General features: G+C 54.2%; 1 protein-coding gene across 1 annotated transcript in view; it reads right to left on the bottom strand.

The window, feature by feature from the left end:
- Positions 1-22516, bottom strand: part of NCAPD3 (non-SMC condensin II complex subunit D3) — an 84798-nt gene that overhangs the window by 61950 nt on the left and 332 nt on the right. The window contains exons 2-9 of the mRNA XM_088481760.1: positions 18294-18448; positions 16667-16829; positions 15699-15883; positions 9001-9168; positions 3321-3382; positions 2979-3066; positions 1728-1861; positions 1402-1474 (exon numbers count right to left, since the gene is read on the bottom strand). Of these exons, the coding sequence (XP_088337886.1) occupies positions 1402-1474; positions 1728-1861; positions 2979-3066; positions 3321-3382; positions 9001-9168; positions 15699-15883; positions 16667-16829; positions 18294-18448 (1028 nt within the window). The remainder of the gene's footprint in view (positions 1-1401; positions 1475-1727; positions 1862-2978; positions 3067-3320; positions 3383-9000; positions 9169-15698; positions 15884-16666; positions 16830-18293; positions 18449-22516) is intronic.

Here is a 22516-nt window from a genome sequence, read left to right as displayed (position 1 = left end):
TCAGTCCTGGACCTCCTCAGCGGTAGTTGCTCCAGTTCCGGAAGAGAAGCAGAGATTGGGTTTTTTCTCAAATCTATTGTGAACCTGAACTTCCTAAACAAGCGTGGGGTGGATGGTCTGCCATCAACAGCATGGACTGAGACAAGCTGATGGTGTCCATGGGCGTCAAAGCCGTGTACTCCCACCTTCCAATCTGGGAGGGAGATCCGGTGTCTTCTCAAATTTGCTGTTCTGTCATCATCTTCAATTCTGGGCTCTACTTCTCTGCCTGGCTACAACAACCAGGATGTTCCTAAAGATCACATCAGTCCTTTGGAGATCCACGGGGGGGTGACTAATTCTCTACTTGGACAAACCTGCTGATGAAGGTGTGCTCCAAGGCCTTGATGCGGGTTTGCGTTCTGAAGACGGACACCTGGACCTCCAACTGGTCTCCTTTCCCAGCATTCGGTCTTCATGGGGCATCTGTTCGACACTAGTCAGCAGAGGACGTTCATAGAGGAGTAGGAATCTCTCTCCATTCAGGGGAAGCTCCTTATAGTTCTCAGACGGGCACATTGCCAGTTCAGGGAGAACCACCTGGGCGGTGTGGCACAGAGCTTCGGCTGAGCAGCTGGGTCGCACGTATTCTACCAAGCGTACCCCTACCCTAGTGGCAGGTTTGGGGAATCCCCAAGGTCTGCCAAAAGGAGAAATTGAGATCATTGTACTTACATTATGTATTTTTTTAATCAATTAATTCATTCAATGGGGGAGACTGGGTGTCCATCGTTTTACGCTCTAGTTTTCTTTTTAGATTTTAAATAACGTTGTTCTATTAGGACGGGTTTCCTCCCCTTCCATTCTGTCCTATGAGGTCCAGTTAGTAAAATCGTCCGTGACCCCAATGGATTCAGAGTAAAGCGCTTAACATAGGGACGATGCTGCACTCTGACATATTATAACGCCAACTTAAATCAATAAATCAGCACAAAGGTTGTTCGTGAAGTTTTTTTATTTTGTTTTGTTAAGTCTGTAAAATTGGAATTGAATGGCTGGACAGAGCGAATGCGAGCGAGTGCTTGTAGGTATCCATATATCGCCCCGAGAGTTTAATGACAAGTCACCGGTCCGGTTGAGAGGCTGGTGCGGTGGGGCAGAGGACAGTGCCCATAGGCGGACGGACTGCACTCCCCTCCATGTCCGATAGCGATCGCACTGATGCCGACAGGATCACTAGTAGCACAGCTGGCGCTCCATGGCACAGCAATGTCAGACCAATCACACAACATCACCTGCCAATGTTTTAGATACCCATAATCTCTATTAAACAGAGCTAATTCTATTCGTGCTACATTTATACCATACAGCACAGTATAGACCATACGATCTCCCGGGTGACACAGAGAACAGATGAATTACCTTGACACAAATGTGCTGTAATAAGATTAGTAGAATAGGATAAGAGACCTCCTTCAGTTCATTCACCAGGAACCTGCATCATGTACAAAGAGACAGCAATCATCAGTGAGAGCTGCTTATATAACTGTATAACGCTTTATAATTGCTGGAAGAGGGTAACGCGGGAGGATGGGCACACGCAGATATAAAATGCCGCCGTCTCACAGCCTTTCCGCCAAATCAATTCCATTTATATATAAAGAAATCATTTATTATTATTCTTCATATTGCTATCCGCAATCTATCACCCGGAAACTATGTGGGCGACCCCCTTGTGTCTCCCGCACCTGACAAACCGGATTGCCTGGTCCCTGGCACCAGTGACTGCAGAGCCGATCGCAAGAATGGCCGGCTTGGCACCATCTCCTCCCTTCACCATGATAATTACGTTCAGCAGACGCTGGAAAAGACGGCGAAGAGTCTGCAAGCAAGAGCGAAACGCGTGAGGAGACACAGGAACAATGGAACCCGGTAATAGAACGTCACATTATTAATTATTGTTCTTACCACTGATTTGTGAGGACATAGACAAACCTAAGCTCACCTAGAACATTATAGCTTAGGGAGAAGCTTGTGAAATGGAAAAGAGGTAAAGAAATGAAAATATCCGGAGAGATCCGGAGAGATATACAGTTATAAAGGCCAGATCTCAAAAACCTCCAGGTTGCCTCCAATACTTCTCCTGCTCTGCCCCTAGCCTCTGGAACTCCCTCCCTCCCTCGCCAACTTAAGACATTTTACCAGTCTTGCTAGCACAACTTTAATCAAAGCTCATCACCCTGCCTCCTAAATCTCCACTTTCCTCTCCTCCCCTGACCCTCTTCCCCAGTTCACCCTTCAGCTGTTCACCTTGTCCCTGTATGTGAGCTCTCATGTGCAGGACCCTCCTCCTCATGTTCGCTCCCTACGGGATGTAGCTCTCAATAATCCCAACATCGGAATGCCGGCAAGAGATTTAAGATAGGATTGAAATACTGACGCCAGACCGAACGAAGGTAAGTCCGGGGCGCCCTTAGCGTTAGCCGCGGTAGGGGGGGGGGGGGGGGGTAGGATTAGGGAGTCTAGCAGGGTTAGGGTTAGGTAAATACCTGTCCCAGTCAGGATCTTCATCCTATCGTGCACCCGCTGTCGGGATTTGAACCACCAGTATTTCAATACCATTCCCTCCATAGTTAACGTCCTAGTCCTTTCCAGCAACTCTAGTGTGCTTGACCTTCGTTGGGTATGAGTACGGAGCTGCCTTACCCTCTCTGTGATTCACTTCCGCTTGCCCATCAAGACTGCGTTACCCTACCCGTGCCCACGTCCAAAATAGTTTGCCTGTTTAATGCTGTGTTGTTCCTATGATATGTCAACCTGAATTTACTCTACCTATAAAAGGTGTTTTATCATCATGTTGCACGTTCTCTGCAGAGAGCCATGTGGAAGCCAGGTGGCAGCTAGGTGGTGCACTGAAAATAAAACCACAACACAAAAAACCCACCAACAACAACCACCACCTCCCCCTGCAGGGAAAAGGGAAGACAGAGACAACGTACCTGATTGACTTCTCCATGGATGGGCAGACACAACAACCACAGCCCATGGTACGCCAGCTCCGGTATGTACTTCATGTGGGTAACAGGGCTACAGCAGAGAGCGGATAGGTCGCAGATTACGTGAAGGCATAGGTCACTAAATACAGTTATAAAAGGCCAAAAATTCATTGAAACGTCAAAACGCGTTGGGTGCGAGAGCAGAACACATTAAAGATGCCGGTTTTTGTTGGCTCCACAAATTGCATTAGCAGCTAAACACACATTTATCAATATACAAAGCCATGCACCAGGGACAACCGCATCATACGCGTTACCAGGACGACAAGGAGAAAGAAAACGTACACAGCATCCGCAAAGGACAGTTCCTTAGGGAAGGTCTCGAAGCCGGTCATGTTTATGAAGATCTGAAAAGAACCACATTAGTTCTGGTTAACATCGGGAATGACTGCGACCGTTTTAGCATTTGTTCTGCTCTCATCAGACGTCATGCGCGTCACAGGAACAGAGAGGATTATGGCGTAAAACATTGCGCTGAGGCTGCCGACATGCGCAGTCTAACACCTAGGGGGAGCCAGTGATGGACATGATCAGGTGTAATACAGTAATCTTACATTTCAGTACATACAATCTTACATCTATTACCTATGTTTTATTGATGTGTCATATTACTCATTTACTGGACTTGTCTGTGCGTTCGCTAGCACTGTGCGCTCATTCACCGGTAATTGCTGCACCTCTCCTGGTTTTTGGTTGTAAAATTTTAACCCTTCCTTCAATCTTTATTTTAAAATTATACATAGTAATGATGTCACAGGTCTCAGAATAGCTTTATGTTGTATCTTCTACATACACCGTCCCCTTACATGAGAATTCCCATCCCTGGACGATCCACCCCATCATGGGAACATTTCCATTGTTATTCTAGAATCATCTAACTTTTATCATCATCGGAATCAGCTGCAATATTAAGCTATGGGTTACGCCTGTAACACTATCCCCCACTGCAACGCCCCCATCGCCTCTACTGCAGCCGCTGCACCGTCCCCACCGCCTATACTGCAGCCGCTACACCGCCTCTACTGCAGCCGCTGCACCGTCCCTACTGCACCGTCCCCACCGCCTCTACTGCAGCCGCTGCACCGCCCCGTCCCTACTGCACCGTCCCCACCGCCTATACTGCAGCCGCTGCACCGCCCTGTCCCTACTGCACCGTCCCCACCGCACCGCCCCATCCCTACTGCACCGTCCCCCACTGCAGCCGCTGCACCGCCCCGTCCCTAATGCACCGTCCCCACCGCACTGCCCCATCCCTACAGCACCGTCCCCCACCACCTCTACTGCGGCCGCTGCACCGTCCCCACCGCCTCTACTGCAGCCGCTGCACCGCCCCGTCCCTAGTGCACCGTCCCCACCGCACTGCCCCATCCCTACAGCACCGTCCCCCACCGCCTATACTGCAGCCGCTGCACCGCCCTGTCCCTACTGCACCGTCCCCACCGCACCGCCCCATCCCTACTGCACCGTCCCCCACCGCCTCTACTGCAGCCGCTGCACCGCCCCGTCCCTACTGCACCGTCCCCACCGCACCGCCCCATCCCTACTGCACCGTCCCCCAACGCCTCTACTGCAGCCGCTGCACCGCCCCGTCCCTAATGCACCGTCCCCACCGCACTGCCCCATCCCTACAGCACCGTCCCCCACCACCTCTACTGCGGCCGCTGCACCGCCCAGTCCCTACTGCCTCTACTGCAGCGCCCCCCACTGTAGCCGCGGCACCGCCTCTACTGCAGCCACTGCACCGCCCCGACACTACTGCACCGTCCCGCCCCCCACGCCTCTACTGTAGCCGCTGCACCACCCCCCACTGCACCGCCCCATCCCTAATGCACCGTCCCCACTGCCTCTACTGCAGCCGCTGCACCGCCCCGTCCCTACTGCACCGCCCCATCCCTACTGCACCGTCCCCCACCACCTCTACTGCGGCCGCTGCACCGTCCCCACCACCTCTACTGCAGCCGCTGCACCGCCCGGTCCCTACTGCACCGTCCCCACCGCACCGCCCCATCCCTACTGCACTGTCCCCCACCACCTCTACTGCAGCCGCTGCACCGCCCCGTCCCTAATGCACCGTCCCCACCGCACTGCCCCATCCCTACAGCACCGTCCCCCACCACCTCTACTGCGGCCGCTGCACCGCCCAGTCCCTACTGCCTCTACTGCAGCGCCCCCCACTGTAGCCGCGGCACCGCCTCTACTGCAGCCACTGCACCGCCCCGACACTACTGCACCGTCCCGCCCCCCACGCCTCTACTGTAGCCGCTGCACCACCCCCCACTGCACCGCCCCGTCCCTACTGCACCGTCCCCACTGCCTCTACTGCAGCCGCTGCACCGCCCCGTCCCTACTGCACCGTCCCCCACCACCTCTACTGCGGCCGCTGCACCGTCCCCACCGCCTCTACTGCAGCCGCTGCACCGCCCGGTCCCTACTGCACCGTCCCCACCGCACCGCCCCATCCCTACTGCACCGTCCCCCACCACCTCTACTGCGGCCGCTGCACCGCCCAGTCCCTACTGCACCGTACCCACTGCACCGTCCCCCACCGCACCATCCCTACTGCACCGTCCCCCACCACCTCTACTGCGGCCGCTGCACCGTCCCCACCGCCTCTACTGCAGCCGCTGCACCGTCCCCACCGTACTGCCCCGTCCCCCACCACCTCTACTGCGGCCGCTGTACCGCCCAGTCCCTACTGCACTGTACCCACTGCCTCTACTGCAGCGCCCCCCACTGTAGCCGCGGCACCGCCTCTACTGCAGCCACTGCACCGCCCCGTCACTACTGCACCGTCCCGCCCCCCACGCCTCTACTGTAGCCGCTGCACCGCCCCCCACTGCCTCTACTGCACCGCTCCGTCCCTACTGCCTCTACTGCACCGCCCCGTCCCTACTGCAACGTCACCACTGCCTCTACTGCAGCCGCTGCACCGCCCCCACCGCCTCTACTGCACCCGCTGCACCGTCCCGTTCCCACCGCCTATACTGCAGCCGCTGCACCGCCTCTACTGCAGCCGCTGCACCACCCCGTCCCTACTGCACCGTCCCATCCCCCACCACCGTCCGCACCGCCTCTACTGCAGCCACTGCACCGCCCGGTCCCTACTGCACCGTCCCCCACCACCTCTACTGCGGCCGCTGCACCGCCCAGTCCCTACTGCACTCTACCCACTGCCTCTACTGCAGCGCCCCCCACTGTAGCCGCGGCACCGCCTCTACTGCACCGCCCCGTCACTACTGCACCGTCTCGCCCCCCACGCCTCTACTGCACCGCCCCGTCCCTACTGCAGCCGCTGCACCGTCCCGTCCCTACTGCACCATCGCCACTGCCTCTACTGCAGCCACTGCACCGCCCCGTCCCTACTGCACCGTCCCCACCGCCTATACTGCAGCCGCTGCACCGTCCCCACCTCCCCATCCCTACTGCACCGTCCCCCACCACCTCTACTGCGGCCGCTGCACCGTCCCCACCGCCTCTACTGCAGCCGCTGCACCGCCCCGTCCCCACCGTACTGCCCCATCCCTACTGCACCGTCCCCCACCACCTCTACTGCGGCCGCTGCACCGCCCAGTCCCTACTGCACCCACTGCCTCTACTGCAGCGCCCCCCACTGTAGCCGCGGCACCGCCTCTACTGCACCGCCCCGTCACTACTGCACCGTCTCGCCCCCCACGCCTCTACTGCACCGCCCCCCACGCCTCTACTGTAGCCGCTGCACCGCCCCCCACTGCCTCTACTGCACCGCCCCGTCCCTACTGCAGCCGCTGCACCGTCCCGTCCCTACTGCACCGTCGCCACTGCCTCTACTGCAGCCGCTGCACCGCCCCGTCCCTACTGCACCGTCCCCACCGCCTATCCTGCAGCCGCTGCACCGTCCCCACCGCCCCGTCCCCCACCACCTCTACTGCGGCCGCTGCACCGTCCCCACCGCCTCTACTGCAGCCGCTGCACCGCCCCGTCCCCACCGTACTGCCCCATCCCTACTGCACCGTCCCCCACCACCTCTACTGCGGCCGCTGCACTGCCCAGTCCCTACTGCCTCTACTGCAGCGCCCCCCACTGTAGCCGCGGCACCGCCTCTACTGCAGCCACTGCACCGCCCCGTCACTACTGCACCGTCCTGCCCCCCACGCCTCTACTGTAGCCGCTGCACCGCCCCCCACTGCCTCTACTGCACCGCCCCACCGCCCCGTCCCTACTGCACCGTCCCCACTGCCTCTACTGCAGCCGCTGCACCGCCCCGTCCCCACCGCCTATACTGCAGCCGCTGCACCGCCTATACTGCAGCCGCTGCACCGCCCCGTCCCTACTGCACCGTCCCCACCGCCTCTACTGCAGCCACTGCACCGCCCGGTCCCCACCGCCTCTACTGCAGCCGCTGCACCGCCCCGTCCCTACTGCACCGTCCCCTCCCCCACCACCTCTACTGCGGCCGCTGCACCGTCCCCACCGCCTCTACTGCAGCCGCTGCACCGCCCCGTCCCCACCGCCTATACTGCAGCTGCTGCACCGCCTCTACTGCAGCCGCTGCACCGCCCCGTCCCTACTGCACCGTCCCCACCGCCTATACTGCAGCCGCTGCACCGCCCTGTCCCTACTGCACCGTCCCCACCGCACCGCCCCATCCCTACTGCACCGTCCCCCACCACCTCTACTGCGGTCGCTGCACCGCCCAGTCCCTACTGCACCGTACCCACTGCCTCTACTGCAGCGCCCCGTCACTACTGCACCGTCCCGCCCCCCACGCCTCTACTGCACCGCCCCGTCCCTACTGCACCGTCCCCACTGCCTCTACTGCAGCCGCTGCACCGTCCCTACTGCACCACCCTGTCCCTACTGCACCGTCCTCACTGCCTCTATTGCAGCCGCTGCACCGCCCCCCACTGCCTCTACTGCAGCCGCTGCACCGCCCCCCACGCCTCTACTGCAGCCGCTGCACCGCCCCCCACTGCACCGCCCTCCACTGCAGCGCCCCCCACTGCAGCCGCTGCACCGCCCCCCACTGCAGCCGCTGCACCGCCCCCCACTGCAGCCGCTGCACCGCCCCCCCCACTGCCTCTACTGCAGCCGCTGCACCGCTCCCCCCCCACTGCAGTTGCGGCACAGCCCCCCACCGCAGCCGCTGCACCGCCCCTGCTGCAGTCGCTGCGCCGCCCCTGCTGCACCGTCCCCACTGCCTCTACTACAGCCGCTGCACAGCCCCCACATTGCCCCTCTGTTTACATGTACCGACAGGGCAGGTCTGACGCAACATGTCACCAACTATACAGATAGAACAATTTCACATGTCAGTGATATATTAACGTCCGCCAGCAGCACCGCGGCTAAGGTGACACATTAACGGCTGCCAGCAGCACCGCGGCTACGTGACACATTAACGTCCGCCAGCAGCACAGCGGCTACGGTGACACATTAACGTCCGCCAGCAGCACCGCGGCTAAGGTGACACATTAACGTCCGCCAGCAGCACCACGGCTACGGTGACACATTAACGGCCGCCAGCAGCACAGCGGCTACGGTGACACATTAACGGCCGCCAGCAGCACCGCGGCTACGGTGACACATTCATGTCCGCCAGCAGCACCGCGGCTACAGTGACACATTCACGTCCGCCAGCAGCACCGCGGCTACAGTGACACATTCACGTCCGTCAGTAGCACCGCGGCTACAGTGACACAGTAACGTCCGCCAGCAGCACCGCGGCTACAGTGACACAGTAACGTCCGCCAGCAGCACCGCGGCTACAGTGACACAGTAACGTCCGCCAGCAGCACCGCGGCTACAGTGACACATTAACATCTGCCAGCAGCTACAGTGACACAGTAACGTCCGCCAGCAGCACCGCGGCTACAGTGACATTCACGTCCGCCAGCAGCACCGCAGCTACAGTGACACATTAACGTCCGCCAGCAGCACTGCGGCTACAGTGACACATTCATGTCCGCCAGCAGCACAGCTCTCTCACCTGCATACAGTGCAGTACACTCTGTGGCTTCTCCTTCAGGGAGAACTTTGGCAGGAGGCGCAGGAAGTTTTTCAGAAGGACGACGATGGACTCTCGGATGGTCATCAGATCACGGGTAGAGAAATACACTGCGTCTTCATCCGCTTCCTCCTCTGACAAGTCATTCAGCTTCAAAGACAAGACAACACAAGCATGAATCTCCCTGGCAGAAAAGGAGTTAATGATTTATCCAATAGGATTTCCCATCTCATACGTCCTCCAGCCCGGTACAAACTACTCCCAACAAACGCTTTATGCACGGAGGTGTAGCATCTGGTAGGGGGTGGAGATCGGCGGGTTATAGCTAATCTGACACATTGGTAAAATATTGGGGTACGGACAGCTGGGTCTCCTGAACGTGGCGGCTAGCGGGGTCTCCTGAACGTGGCGGCTAGCTGGGTCTCCTGAACGTGGCGGCTAGCTGGGTCTCCTGAACGTGGCGGCTAGCTGGGTCTCCTGAACGTGGCGGCTAGCTGGGTCTCCTGAACGTGGCGGCTAGCTGGGTCTCCTGAACGTGGCGGCTAGCTGGGTCTCCTGAACGTGGCGGCTAGCTGGGTCTCCTGCTCACTATCTAAACAGATGTAAGATGACTGACAAATGTACAATCAGTCAGATCTAAAGCTCAACCAGAAAGTGGGAAAAGCAGGAATAATATGAGATATGGTAAGAACTTACCCTTGTTATCTCTATTTCTACGAAGTCCATAGGGTTCCACAGGATACCTTGGGTATAGGTGTGACGTCAGTCGCTGGGCACCATAGAGTTAAGCTTTTCAGCCTCCCAGGATGCACTAGGGTCCCCCTCCTATACCCCACCCCCGAGCCAAGGCACCTCAGTTATCAAGCCATAGGCCGGAGGAGGAGAAGGAAGAGAGAAAAAAAAAAGATCTGGACACATACAAGAATCACATTCTCACCAGAGGGAGACGGAAAACCGGTGACCAGAGCAAAGCCCATCTGCAGCACAGGTGCGACAGGGTGGGAGTCCTGTGGAACCCTATGGACTTCGTAGAAATAGAGATAACAAGGGTAAGTTCTTACCATATCTCATATTTTCTACTTCAGGGTCCATAGGGTATCCACAGGATACCTTGGGGATGTCCCAAAGCAGTATCCTTTAAGGGTGGGGACGCTCCTGTGCAGAAAGGAGAATCCGCCGCCCGAAGGAAGCATCCTGAGAGGCGAAGGTGTCAAACCTGTAATACCTCACGAAGGTATGGACAGAGGACCACGTAGCAGCCTTGCAGATCTGAACTGCCGAGGCACCACGTCGAGCTGCCCACGAAGGACCCACAGACCTAGTGGAATGAGCCTTCAGAGAAGGAGGGACCGGTAGGCCTTCATGAAGATAAGCTTCAGAAATAGCCATACGGATCCAGGCTGCCAAAGTTTGCTTTGAAGCAGGCCAACCCTTTTTACGGAAGCCATAGAGGACAAACAAAGCGTCCGACTTCCTAAACGAAGAAGTGCGGTCAACATAAGTCCTTAAGCCCCGCACAACATCCAAAGAGGCCTCACCCACGGAAAGACCCGGTGAGTTAAAGGCCGGAACAACTATTTCCTCGTTAACATGAAACTGGGAAACAACTTTGGGAAGAAACTCGGACCGAGTGCGGAGCACTGCCCTGTTCCCATGAAAAACCAAGAAAGGGGGTCTACAAGAAAGAGCCCCTAACTCAGAAACACGTCTGGCCGAAGCAATGGCCAGAAGGAAAACAGTCTTAGCTGTTAGCCATTTAAGATCCACTGAGCCCAGTGGTTCAAACGGCGGTCCTTGGAGAGCCCTCAGGACCACAGCCAAATCCCAAGGCGCCACAGGTGGAACAAAGGGCGGCTGAATGCGGAGAACACCTTGCATAAAGGTGCGCACATCCGGGATTGTAGCAATCCTACGGTGAAACCAGACAGATAGGGCCGAAACCTGTACCTTCAAAGAAGCAAGGCGAAGCCCATGATCTAGTCCCGCTTGCAGGAAGGCGAGAATCCGAGACAGACGAAACTCCCGCGGTGCATAACCTCTCGGTCGACACCACTGGAAGAACGTATGCCACACGCGATGGTATATCCTCGCGGAAGACGGTTTCCGAGCTCGTAACATGGTACGCACCACAGAGCTGGAAAACCCCCGGGACCTCAGCATGGCCGTCTCAACAGCCACGCCGTCAAAGACAGCCGAGTCAGGTCCGGGTGAAGGCAAGGACCCTGAGACAGAAGGTCCGGTCGTAGCGGCAACCGCAGAGGACTGTCCACGGACAGACCCTGAAGGTCTGAGAACCAGTGCCGTCTGGGCCACGCGGGAGCTATCAACAGGAGCGTCCCTCCTTCCTGTTTGAATTTCCGGATTACCCGTGGAAGAAGGGAGACCGGAGGGAACAGGTATGCGAACCGGAACGTCCACCGGACGGACAGAGCATCCACCAGAGACGCCCCTTCGTCTCTTGTGCGAGACCCGTACACCGGCAACTTGTTGTTGTGCCGGGACGCCATGAGGTCGATTTCTGGAAGACCCCACCTGTCCACCAGTAGTTGAAAAACGTCCGGGTGCAGGGACCATTCCCCCGGATGAACGTCCTGGCGACTTAGAAAGTCCGCCTCCCAATTTAGCACTCCCGGGATGAAGACCGCTGATATGGCCGGAAGATTGCGCTCCGCCCAAACCAGGATCCGAGAGACCTCTACGAGAGCCGCCCGACTGCGAGTTCCTCCTTGCCTGTTTATGTAGGCCACGGTGGTAGCGTTGTCCGACTGGACCTGCACCGGGCGACCCTGGAGAAACCGCTGTGCCTGCTGGAGAGCATTGAAGACCGCACGGAGTTCCAAGATATTTATTGGAAGCTCCGCTTCTGTCGGCGTCCACCTGCCCTGGAACAAGTGTGGACCCGAAACTGCTCCCCAGCCCCGAAGACTGGCGTCCGTTGTCAACAGGACCCAATTTGGAACCCAGAACGGACGTCCCTTGTTGAGGTGGGTCGTCTGTAACCACCACGCAAGGGACAGGCGAACCTCCGGGGTGAGCACAATCGTCTGGGACTTCAGAGACTGAGGCAGCCCGTTCCACTTGGACAGGATCAGGTGCTGCAGAGGTCTGGAGTGAAACTGGGCATATTCCACCATGTCGAACACCGACACCATGGAGCCCAGTAACCTCATCGCCGAGTGTAAGGACACCCGGCGGCTGTGCAGACAACTGCGCACCCTTGACTGTAAAGCAGAGATCTTGTCCTCCGTCACTAAGATCCTTTGCTGTCCCGAGTCCAATAAGGCTCCAAGATGCAGAATCCTCCGAGACGGGATTAGAGTGGACTTCTGCCAGTTGATTAGCCAGCCGTGCCGTTGCAGCAGTGCAATGGTCAGGTCCAAGTGGCGTAACAGGAGCTCTGGAGATCCTGCCACTAATAATAGGTCGTCCAAATACGGCAACATGCGGACTCCCTGCAGCCGCAGAGAAGCCGCCATGACCGCCATCACCTTGGTGAAAACACGTGGTGCTGTTGCCAGGCCAAAAGGTAACGCCCGAAACTGGAAGTGGTCGCTGCGGATTGCAAACCTGAGGAACTGTTGATGGCGCAAAAGAATAGGGACATGCAGGTAAGCGTCCTGTATGTCCAATGACACCATGTAGTCCCCAGGTTCCAGCGCCAGAATGATGGACCGTAGGGTCTCCATCCGAAACTTCGGGACCCGCAAAGACTTGTTGAGTGCTTTGAGGTTGAGAATCGGACGATATGACCCATTGGGTTTCTGTACCAAAAATAGATTTGAATAGAAACCCTGGCCCCTCTGGGAGAATGGAACAGGCACTATAACTCCAGCCTGGAGCATAGTGTGCAATACCTTCCGCAGCTCCGTAGCCTTGTTCCGGTCTGATGGTAGACCGGTGGTGAAGAATCGAGCCGGGGGTCTGTGCCGGAAGGAGAGGGCGTATCCGTGGGAAACCACCTCCAGAACCCAAGTGTCTGTCGTAGTGGTCGACCAACACTGGGCGAACTGTAGCAGGCGGCCTCCCACCCTGGGATCCCCCAAAGGGAGGCCCGGACCGTCAGGCCGCAGGCTTGTCATCTGGCTTGGGGGCCGGACGTCTGGTACTCCATGCCTGCTTCCGGGGCTTGACCGATTCTTAGGGCCAGCCTGTCGAGGAAACGACTGTGGTTTGGGCCTGCCCTGGGCCCTAGATGACCAAAAGGACGATGGTCCAGAACCAGAAGGAGCAGCGGCCGACGGGAGACAAGCAGATTTGGCTGCCGCCAGCGTGGCCACAATCTTATCCAGATCCGGACCGAAGAGAACTTCTCCGGTAAACGGCAACGCTTCCAGACCTTTCTTGGAATCTGCGTCCGCCTTCCAGGATCGCAGCCACAAGGTGCGACGAGCAGCTACCGCTGCTGAAGAAATTCTAGACACCAGAGTACTAATGTCTAGAGCCGCCTCGTTGATGTAGGTGGCCGAATCACGGAGATTGCCAATCAACTCCGCCTGTTCGGCCGGACAGTCGGATTCAAAAGAAGCCTCTAATGAATCCGCCCAGCGCTCCATCGCTCTGGCAACCCAGCAAATGGCCATAGCCGGCCGTGCTGCCCCCCCTGCAAGGGAATAAGCGGACTTCAGGCAGATTTCTACCTTGCGGTCCGTAGCATCCTTAAGGGAGGACATGGATGGCATCGGCAATGTGGCACTACGGACAAGACGGGTCACGTGAGAATCCACCTGTGGAGGGGATTCCCACTTAGCAAAATAATTATCCGCGAACGGATAAGCCACCGCCAGGCGTCTCTGCGGCTGGTATCTTTTGCCAGGTTGTTTCCACGCCTCCTCTAAATGGTCCACCAACTGACCCGAAAGAGGAAAGACTGTGGCATCGCCCTTCACATCTTTGAAAAAGGCATACTTAGATTTAGCCGCTGGGGGAACTTCGTCCTCAATCACCAAGGCTGTGCGGACCGCCCGAATAAGTCCAGGAATATATACTTTGGACTTAGCATCAGCGTCCTTAGTATGGAGAGGTTCCTGATCGTAAGGATCCAGAATCTCCCCATCATCAGACGTCCCTTCGTCATCCTCATAAGGAGCGGACAGAGACGCCACCGGCCTTTTATGAGGCCGCATCACAGACTCCCCTTGCAACACATCCGACAAGTGCTGTACAGAACTCGTCAGGGAGTTAACCCACGCTGGCTCTTGAGAACCCGGGAGCGGGGAAATAGGGAGACTGTGGGGTACCACCAATTGTCGTGGGAACCCCTGCATGGGTGACGACACCACAGACTGCTGGGACAAACCCATCGGAGTAAACGCGGGCTGCGGAGCTAACTGGCCCACTAAAGCTGTTAACGCCTGAGCGAAACAAGCCCAGGGCGGCTCCTGTACCGGTGCTGCAACCGTAATAGGCCGCGCCATGGACAAACACTGCCGGCAAAGGCCCTCCGCGCTACCCTCCCCCTCCGCTAACGGTACTTTGCACGTGGTACACTGTAGCCGGAGGGGAAAATCACTTTCAGACATGATGGCACCACGTATGTGACCTCTCTCACCAATTAAGTATTAAATAGGCGAGAGACCACCCTGCAGCACCGCACCGCAAGGGCTTTAGCAGAAAAAACCGGGACAGTAATAAAGCTGACAGTTTAGAGAAGAAAAGTTACAGGCAGCACTAGCACAGTCACATACAATGCAGAGAAATAACCATTCCTGCACTAACAGCGCTGATCACTCAACTACACAGACACAGGGCCTGGTAGGACACAGCGCTGCATACACAGACCTGAGCCACAGCGGAGGAGAGGTATGCGGGGGGACCCAGACCACGATGCTTCCGTCCAGCGCTTCCAGCAGCGTTCACCATGCGTTCTGGAGAAGATGGCCGCCGAGGAGCAGAGAGGAGGCTGGCCTGGGGGAGGAGCGCTGCCACAGGACCAGTCGGCAGCATGCAGAGAGGGCTGTGTGCAGCGGGGGAGGCGCCGGCTGTGAGGAGACAGGGAAGGCGCGCTCCCCTGGCATGCATTTAACCCCTGGGACGCCGCAGCGCTACCGCTCTGCTGCGGTCCGCTGTCCCAGGGGGTAGTGGAAAGCGCAGGTTGGTCACCTGGCTCCACGCTGCAGCCAGTCCCCAGGGAGCCCCCTGCCTGGGGACTTAGGACCATGTGACCAGCGGGGACCCACCGCGGGACCCGCTGCTTACCTTTGTCCCCCTTGGATCCGGCCATGGTCCGGAACATCTGGGGTCACCGCTAGCTGTGACCCCAGATGCTCACCAGCATCCCCGGATCGGTACCGGCGTTCTGGTACCGGTGGGGGTGTAGGGAAGACAGCATGGACGTCAGGACTGACTGTCCATGCTGTACATCCAGATGTGCAGCCACAGCTGCACTGAAGAAAGCTTCAGGGGCTCTTCTAGCCCCCACTCCGATAGGTGCACCCGACGCCGGCCGGGCACCAAACTAAACTGAGGTGCCTTGGCTCGGGGGCGGGGTATAGGAGGGGGACCCTAGTGCATCCTGGGAGGCTGAAAAGCTTAACTCTATGGTGCCCAGCGACTGACGTCACACCTATACCCAAGGTATCCTATGGATACCCTATGGACCCTGAAGTAGAAAATAAATATGACAATATATAAATATCACACTAGAAATCTGTGGCGCACACGTAGAATAAAACCGCTCTTACCTCTAACTCCTCTCTGCGAGTGGGCCGAGGCCGTTTCCGGCCCCCGCGATTCTCCCTCTGCGTGCTCTTTGTCGTATCCTTCTTCCTCTTGCGGCTGGACTCCGGGTCCTGAGGCCAACACTGCTCCAGGCCGCTCACACATTTATCAAACAGGACGGGATGGAATACTTGGTTGGCAACACTGCCTGTCAAAGATTAGAATGGATTGTCATGGAAGGAAATGACAGCAGTAACCCGCGCCCGCCTAACAATCATAATATGTCAGGGGCTTGTGTGACTTCTTCGTGGTTGGGTAGAAATAAATAAAATATTTTTTTTTTTATTAGATGAGAGGTCAGGGGTCAGTATGTGGGCGGCCAGCGGGTCGCACGTACACACTCGATATATATCGGCATCGGCTGTGCTGCAGGTTCTGACTCGACAGGTCTGAATGATGGTGTTCACAGACATATAGGGTGTACACAATCGCCAATGCCGCACCCTGCCCGAATTTTAAAGAGCTGAAATGCGCACTGCCCTTATGGATGTCCCAACTCGCCGCTGATCACAGGCTGACGTCGGCAGGCATGCAGCGCCTAGCCACCCGATGTATACCCAAATGAGACCACGCCCTCTTTTCGAGCGCGGTTGTATACGTGCTCTCTCCCATTATCGGCGACCTGCTCTAATTACAAGCTAGCGTGAGCACTATGGTGTCCCAATGGGAAACTCTTGGTGTCAGATCATAGCGATTGCACAATGCACCGCAGACAGCAAAGTCGTTCACGTCATGCCAAGTGCGCAATTGCTGCAAAACGTGGCGGTTTTCTAACCAGAAAGTCACAAAGTTCAAAAACGCACATCTGACGCGGGCAAAAAGAGGGGAATACACAATAAATCATACGTGACCTCGGTAAGAGAATGTAGGGACACATACTGAGCGGGTGTTTCATACTTCATGGTTACATCACAGGGAAGACCTCACTTACCTGGGATTTCCAGCAGAAGGAAGTACAGGCCAGCTGCATGCAAGGCCAGCGTCCGCTGCAAGCCCCCTGCCTTCTTAGTCTCTCCCGCCTGGATGAAGTGGTACAGCACGGCCACCAGGGAATTGCGGCAAACGTCATTCTCCGCAAAGAGAACCCAGACACTCTGCAAAAGGTGACAATCATGTGAGTAGGTTACAGAACTATAAGCTCATACAGGACAGGGCTCTAATCCCTCATGTCCTGCCCTAGCACACTCCGGACCTCATTCAGAGTCGGTCATTGCGGTCGCACGGTCGTATAGGAAAAGGGGCCGGATATGCAAATGATGCACACACATGTTGCGTCCCTAAGGTCGGATAGTTAGCTGGCCGACTAAGGGGAGGATGCGGTCGGTTCGCTAAAAAAACGCTCCCATCTCGTACGCAAAACACGTCATCTCCGGCTATATAATGATTAATCGCGAGCATCGTAAACCATCGGAACTGGTCGTAGAGCTAAAGGTTGACCATACCCTCTCTTAAGCTCTACGATCATGTCAGTGTAAAACCTCCCATGTCACGTGTGCCATGACGCTACTTTGTTAATTATGCACTCCCATAAACCGTATGCACTCCCATAAAACGTTGTTCGCATAATTAGGCACGCCTGCGTTCGGATCTCCACTCCCCCATTTTCAAGCACCTTCCCCTGTTACCACCCACAAACGCCTCCATCTGTCACTCAAACTACCGACCTGGCTGTGTTCAAGGAGAGAGAAATTTCTGATCGTAGCCGCTAGTTTGCGCACGCGCATTGCGAACTTTACGCATGCGCAGTTTAGCGAACATCGGCTGCGTACGACCGTGTGCGGCCGCTTCGACCGACTCTAAATGAAGTCCTCCATGTCATCAGTGCTCCGCTCCCTTCCAGTGACTCTGAACCTGTCTTCTCGCCCTTACGTTGGGTTTGGGGATCACAGAGTACTGGTCCCAGCCCCCAACCCTTCACACAAGAGTTTACAATTCCTATAAGATGATTGGGCAGAGATCCTGGAACCAAAAACTCCTCCATAGGAAAATGAGCTCCGTTTCCTGCAGAACGTAGAATTGTTGCTAGTGTTTATTCTAGCATCTTGCACCTGTCTCAACCCGTACAGTTACTCTCTCCTGCCTGGGGTGTCGCCCTCTGCTCTGCTGCTTCTAGCACACTCCGCTACAGACCAGAGAGTGCTAAAAGCACCCGAGCAGAGAGTGACACCCCAGGCAGGAATGAGGGGCTGTGAAAGATGCACGGTGCTGGAGTGAACACTAGCCTTCGCAGTGCGCCTAACTAACGTGCTCAGTGTGGTATCACTACATGAATTATCCGACAACGGTACTAAACCTCAACGAATATAAAAAGTAACTCAGAATGCCTTTATCCGTGATGTCAGCGAGCTCCATAACTATAATACAGTACTGTACATTGTTACTGGTAACAGCCTCAGCATGAACAAGTCTTAGACAAAAAAAAGTTCCAAAAAGCATGTGAAATTAGCACATAATCTATTGCTCTATAAAGTGACATTTTAGCATTTTAATGGCAGTAAGTGCCAGGACGATGCCAGAGGAGCTTCCCCAAATGCCTGGAATCACCGCAAGCCACTTACCCGTGTGTTCTCCAGATCCTCAGACGCAAAAGGCTGGAGACTCTCGTACAAGTTGTTGAAGACTTCGAGGCCGTTTTCTGTGATTTCTGCTTCCACCCTGGGATCCAGAGGCTCCGCCTCCGTAAAGTCCAGCTCCCACACAGACTCCACCCATGCTGCAAGGCACAGACCAATCAACATGCTGCAAGGCACAGACCAATCAACATGCTGCAAGGCACAGACCAATCAACATGCTGCACTTGTGCAACCCACAGCCAACACGCTTCTGAACTTGCATGTAAACCACTAGGTTGGGGCAATACGCTTGTGTACTTACATATAAACCACTAGGTTGGGGCAACACGCTTGTGTACTTACATATAAACCACTAGGATGGGGCAACACGCTTGTGTACTTACATATAAACCACTAGGATGGGGCAATACGCTTCTGAACTTACATGTAAACCACTAGGATGGGGCAATACGCTTCTGAACTTACATGTAAACCACTAGGATGGGGCAATACGCTTGTGTAATTACATGTAAACCACTAGGATGGGGCAACACACTTGTGTAATTACATATAAACCACTAGGATGGGGCAACACGCTTGTGTACTTGCATGTAAACCACTAGGTTGGGGCAACACGCTTGTGTACTTACATATAAACCACTAGGTTGGGGCAACACGCTTGTGTACTTGCATGTAAACCACTAGGTTGGGGCAACACGCTTGTGTACTTACATACCACTAGGATGGGGCAACACGCTTGTGTACTTACATGTAAACCACTAGGATGGGGCAACACGCTTGTGTACTTACATATAAACCACTAGGTTGGGGCAACACGCTTGTGTACTTACATGTAAACCACTAGGTTGGGGCAACACGCTTGTGTACTTACATGTAAACCACTAGGTTGGGGAAACACGCTTGTGTACTTACATATAAACCACTAGGATGGGGCAACACGCTTGTGTACTTACATGTAAACCACTAGGTTGGGGCAACACGCTTGTGTACTTACATGTAAACCACTAGGATGGGGCAACACGCTTGTGTACTTACATGTAAACCACTAGGATGGGGCAACACGCTTGTGTACTTACATGTAAACCACTAGGATGGGGCAACACGCTTGTGTACTTACATGTAAACCACTAGGATGGGGCAACACGCTTCTGAACTTACATGTAAACCACTAGGTTGGGGCAACACGCTTGTGTACTTACATGTAAACCACTAGGATGGGGCAACACGCTTCTGAACTTACATGTAAACCACTAGGTTGGGGCAACACGCTTGTGTACTTACATGTAAACCACTAGGATGGGGCAACACGCTTCTGAACTTACATGTAAACCACTAGGTTGGGGCAACACGCTTGTGTACTTACATGTAAACCACTAGGATGGGGCAACACGCTTCTGAACTTACATGTAAACCACTAGGTTGGGGCAACACGCTTGTGTACTTACATGTAAACCACTAGGATGGGGCAACACGCTTCTGAACTTACATGTAAACCACTACGATGGGGCAACACGCTTGTGTACTTACATGTAAACCACTAGGATGGGGCAACAATCAATACAACCAATCAGGTCATCAAATGTAATAAATAGGGTGAGAGTTTAGCAGTGACCTCACGTTGTTCGGGTTTTATCTTCAAAATGGGAAAACATCTGGATGAGAATTTAAATCGTGAGTATTTTTTAGTCTAAAAACAGCGAGTCTGTATGTTCTGGGACCATTACATTGGGCAGAGTCTGTATGTTCTGGGACCATTACATTGGGCAGAGTCTGTATGTTCTGGGACCATTACATTGGGCAGAGTCTGTATGTTCTGGGACCATTACATTGGGCAGAGTCTGTATGTTCTGGGACCATTACATTGGGCAGAGTCTGTATGTTCTGGGACCATTACATTGGGCAGAGTCTGTATGTTCTGGGACCATTACATTGGGCAGAGTCTGTATGTTCTGGGACCATTACATTGGGCAGAGTCTGTATGTTCTGGGACCATTACATTGGGCAGAGTCTGTATGTTCTGGGACCATTACATTGGGCAGAGTCTGTATGTTCTGGGACCATTACATTGGGCAGAGTCTGTATGTTCTGGGACCATTACATTGGGCAGAGTCTGTATGTTCTGGGACCATTACATTGGGCAGAGTCTGTATGTTCTGGGACCATTACATTGGGCAGAGTCTGTATGTTCTGGGACCATTACATTGGGCAGAGTCTGTATGTTCTCAGACTATTACATTGGCAGAGTATGTATGTTCTCGGACTATTACATTGGGCAGAGTCTGTATGTTCTCGGACTATTACATTGGGCAGAGTATGTATGTTCTGGAACCATTACATTGGGCAGAGTCTGTATGTTCTGGGACCATTACATTGGGCAGAGTCTGTATGTTTTCAGACTATTACATTGGCAGAGTCTGTATGTTCTCGGACCATTACATTGGCAGAGTCTGTATGTTCCGGGACCATTACATTGGGCAGAGTCTGTATGTTCTCAGGCTTTTACATTGGCAGAGTCTGTATGTTCTCAGACTATTACATTGGCAGAGGCTGTATGTTCTCAGACTATTACATTGGCAGAGGCTGTATGTTCTCAGACTATTACATTGGCAGAGGCTGTATGTTCTCAGACTATTACATTGGCAGAGGCTGTATGTTCTCAGACTATTACATTGGGCAGAGTCTGTATGTTCTCAGACTATTACAGAGTTTAAAAAGTGTCAGAGGTTACTGCTAAACTCACATTATCTAACCTAGCTCAACGGAATTTGCTGCGCTATATAAGAAACGTAATAAAATTAAAATATTCTCTCACCCTATAACATTTGGCCCCTGGTGTTTACTCTAGGATTTTTTTGGACAGGATGCTGAACAGTGAGGAGGCCAGATTATGGACTGATGTATACAGTTACAGTTATGGACTGATGTATACAGTTATCATAATACATTAACATAATCAATGTTACATTACATATACTGTAATACAATGCCCCCAGTTAACATTATGCCATAAAGTAATGCCCACAATTCACATTATGCCACACAGTAATGCCCACAATTCACATTATGCCACACAGTAATGCTTCCAGTTAATATTGTGCTACACAGTATTGCACACAATTCATAATTTGCCATATAAAATGGCTTTAGATATAATTTCTTCAGGAGTTCCCAATTACCTCAGCTGTATGTCTATAATAAAAAAAAAAAAATAATAATATATATATATATACACACACACACACACACACACACACACACACACATACATACACACACATACATACATACATACACAAACAGTACTAGAGTCACAAGAAAATGATGCTAGGTAACGTGTCAGCAATGAATACTGAGCGATAAGACATAATAAATACGAGGGTAAATGCATGTTGTATGTTACATAATAAGGCTTAAACAGGCGATGCCCCATGTCCTGCAGTACCATACAGACCAGCAAGTTTGGAAAGTCCTAATATATCATGAATATTACAGGGCATTCTCTGGATCATTGATGGATCTTATATAGTATGGGGTGTACATGGCATTGTCACACCGTATGTAGCAGCGCTGTATACATGCCAGCTCACATGTCACACCGTATGTAGCAGCGCTGTATACATGCCAGCTCACATGTCACACCGTATGTAGCAGCGCTGTATACATGCCAGCTCACATGTCACACCGTATGTAGCAGCGCTGTATACATGCCAGCTCACATGTCACACCGTATGTAGCAGCGCTGTATACATGCCAGCTCACATGTCACACCGTATGTAGCAGCGCTGTATACATGCCAGCTCACATGTCACACCGTATGTAGCAGCGCTGTATACATGCCAGCTCACATGTCACACCGTATGTAGCAGCGCTGTATACATGCCAGCTCACATGTCACACCGTATGTAGCAGCGCTGTATACATGCCAGCTCACATGACAGCAGCCTAACCTGTCCTCCAGTACACTGCATTTTGTAACGTAAACAGGGCATGCTGGGAGTTGTAGTTCCACTGTTTGTATTCTGTAATACTCTGCTGTAGAACCACAAGTCCCAGCATAACAGACTAGCAGGGCATGCTGGGACTTGTAGTTCCCAATTACCTGCTTAGTGTCTCTTTGTAGAACCACAAGTCATAGCATGACACCCAAACTAACAGCGCATGCTGGGACTTGTAGTTCCCAATTACCTGCTTAGTGTCTCTTTGTAGAA

Source organism: Taudactylus pleione, unplaced genomic scaffold (genome assembly GCF_031769625.1).
Source record: "Taudactylus pleione unplaced genomic scaffold, aTauple2 ptg000278l, whole genome shotgun sequence".
Taxonomy (NCBI): domain Eukaryota; kingdom Metazoa; phylum Chordata; class Amphibia; order Anura; family Myobatrachidae; genus Taudactylus; species Taudactylus pleione.
This window is presented reverse-complemented; position numbering and strand designations above follow the sequence as displayed.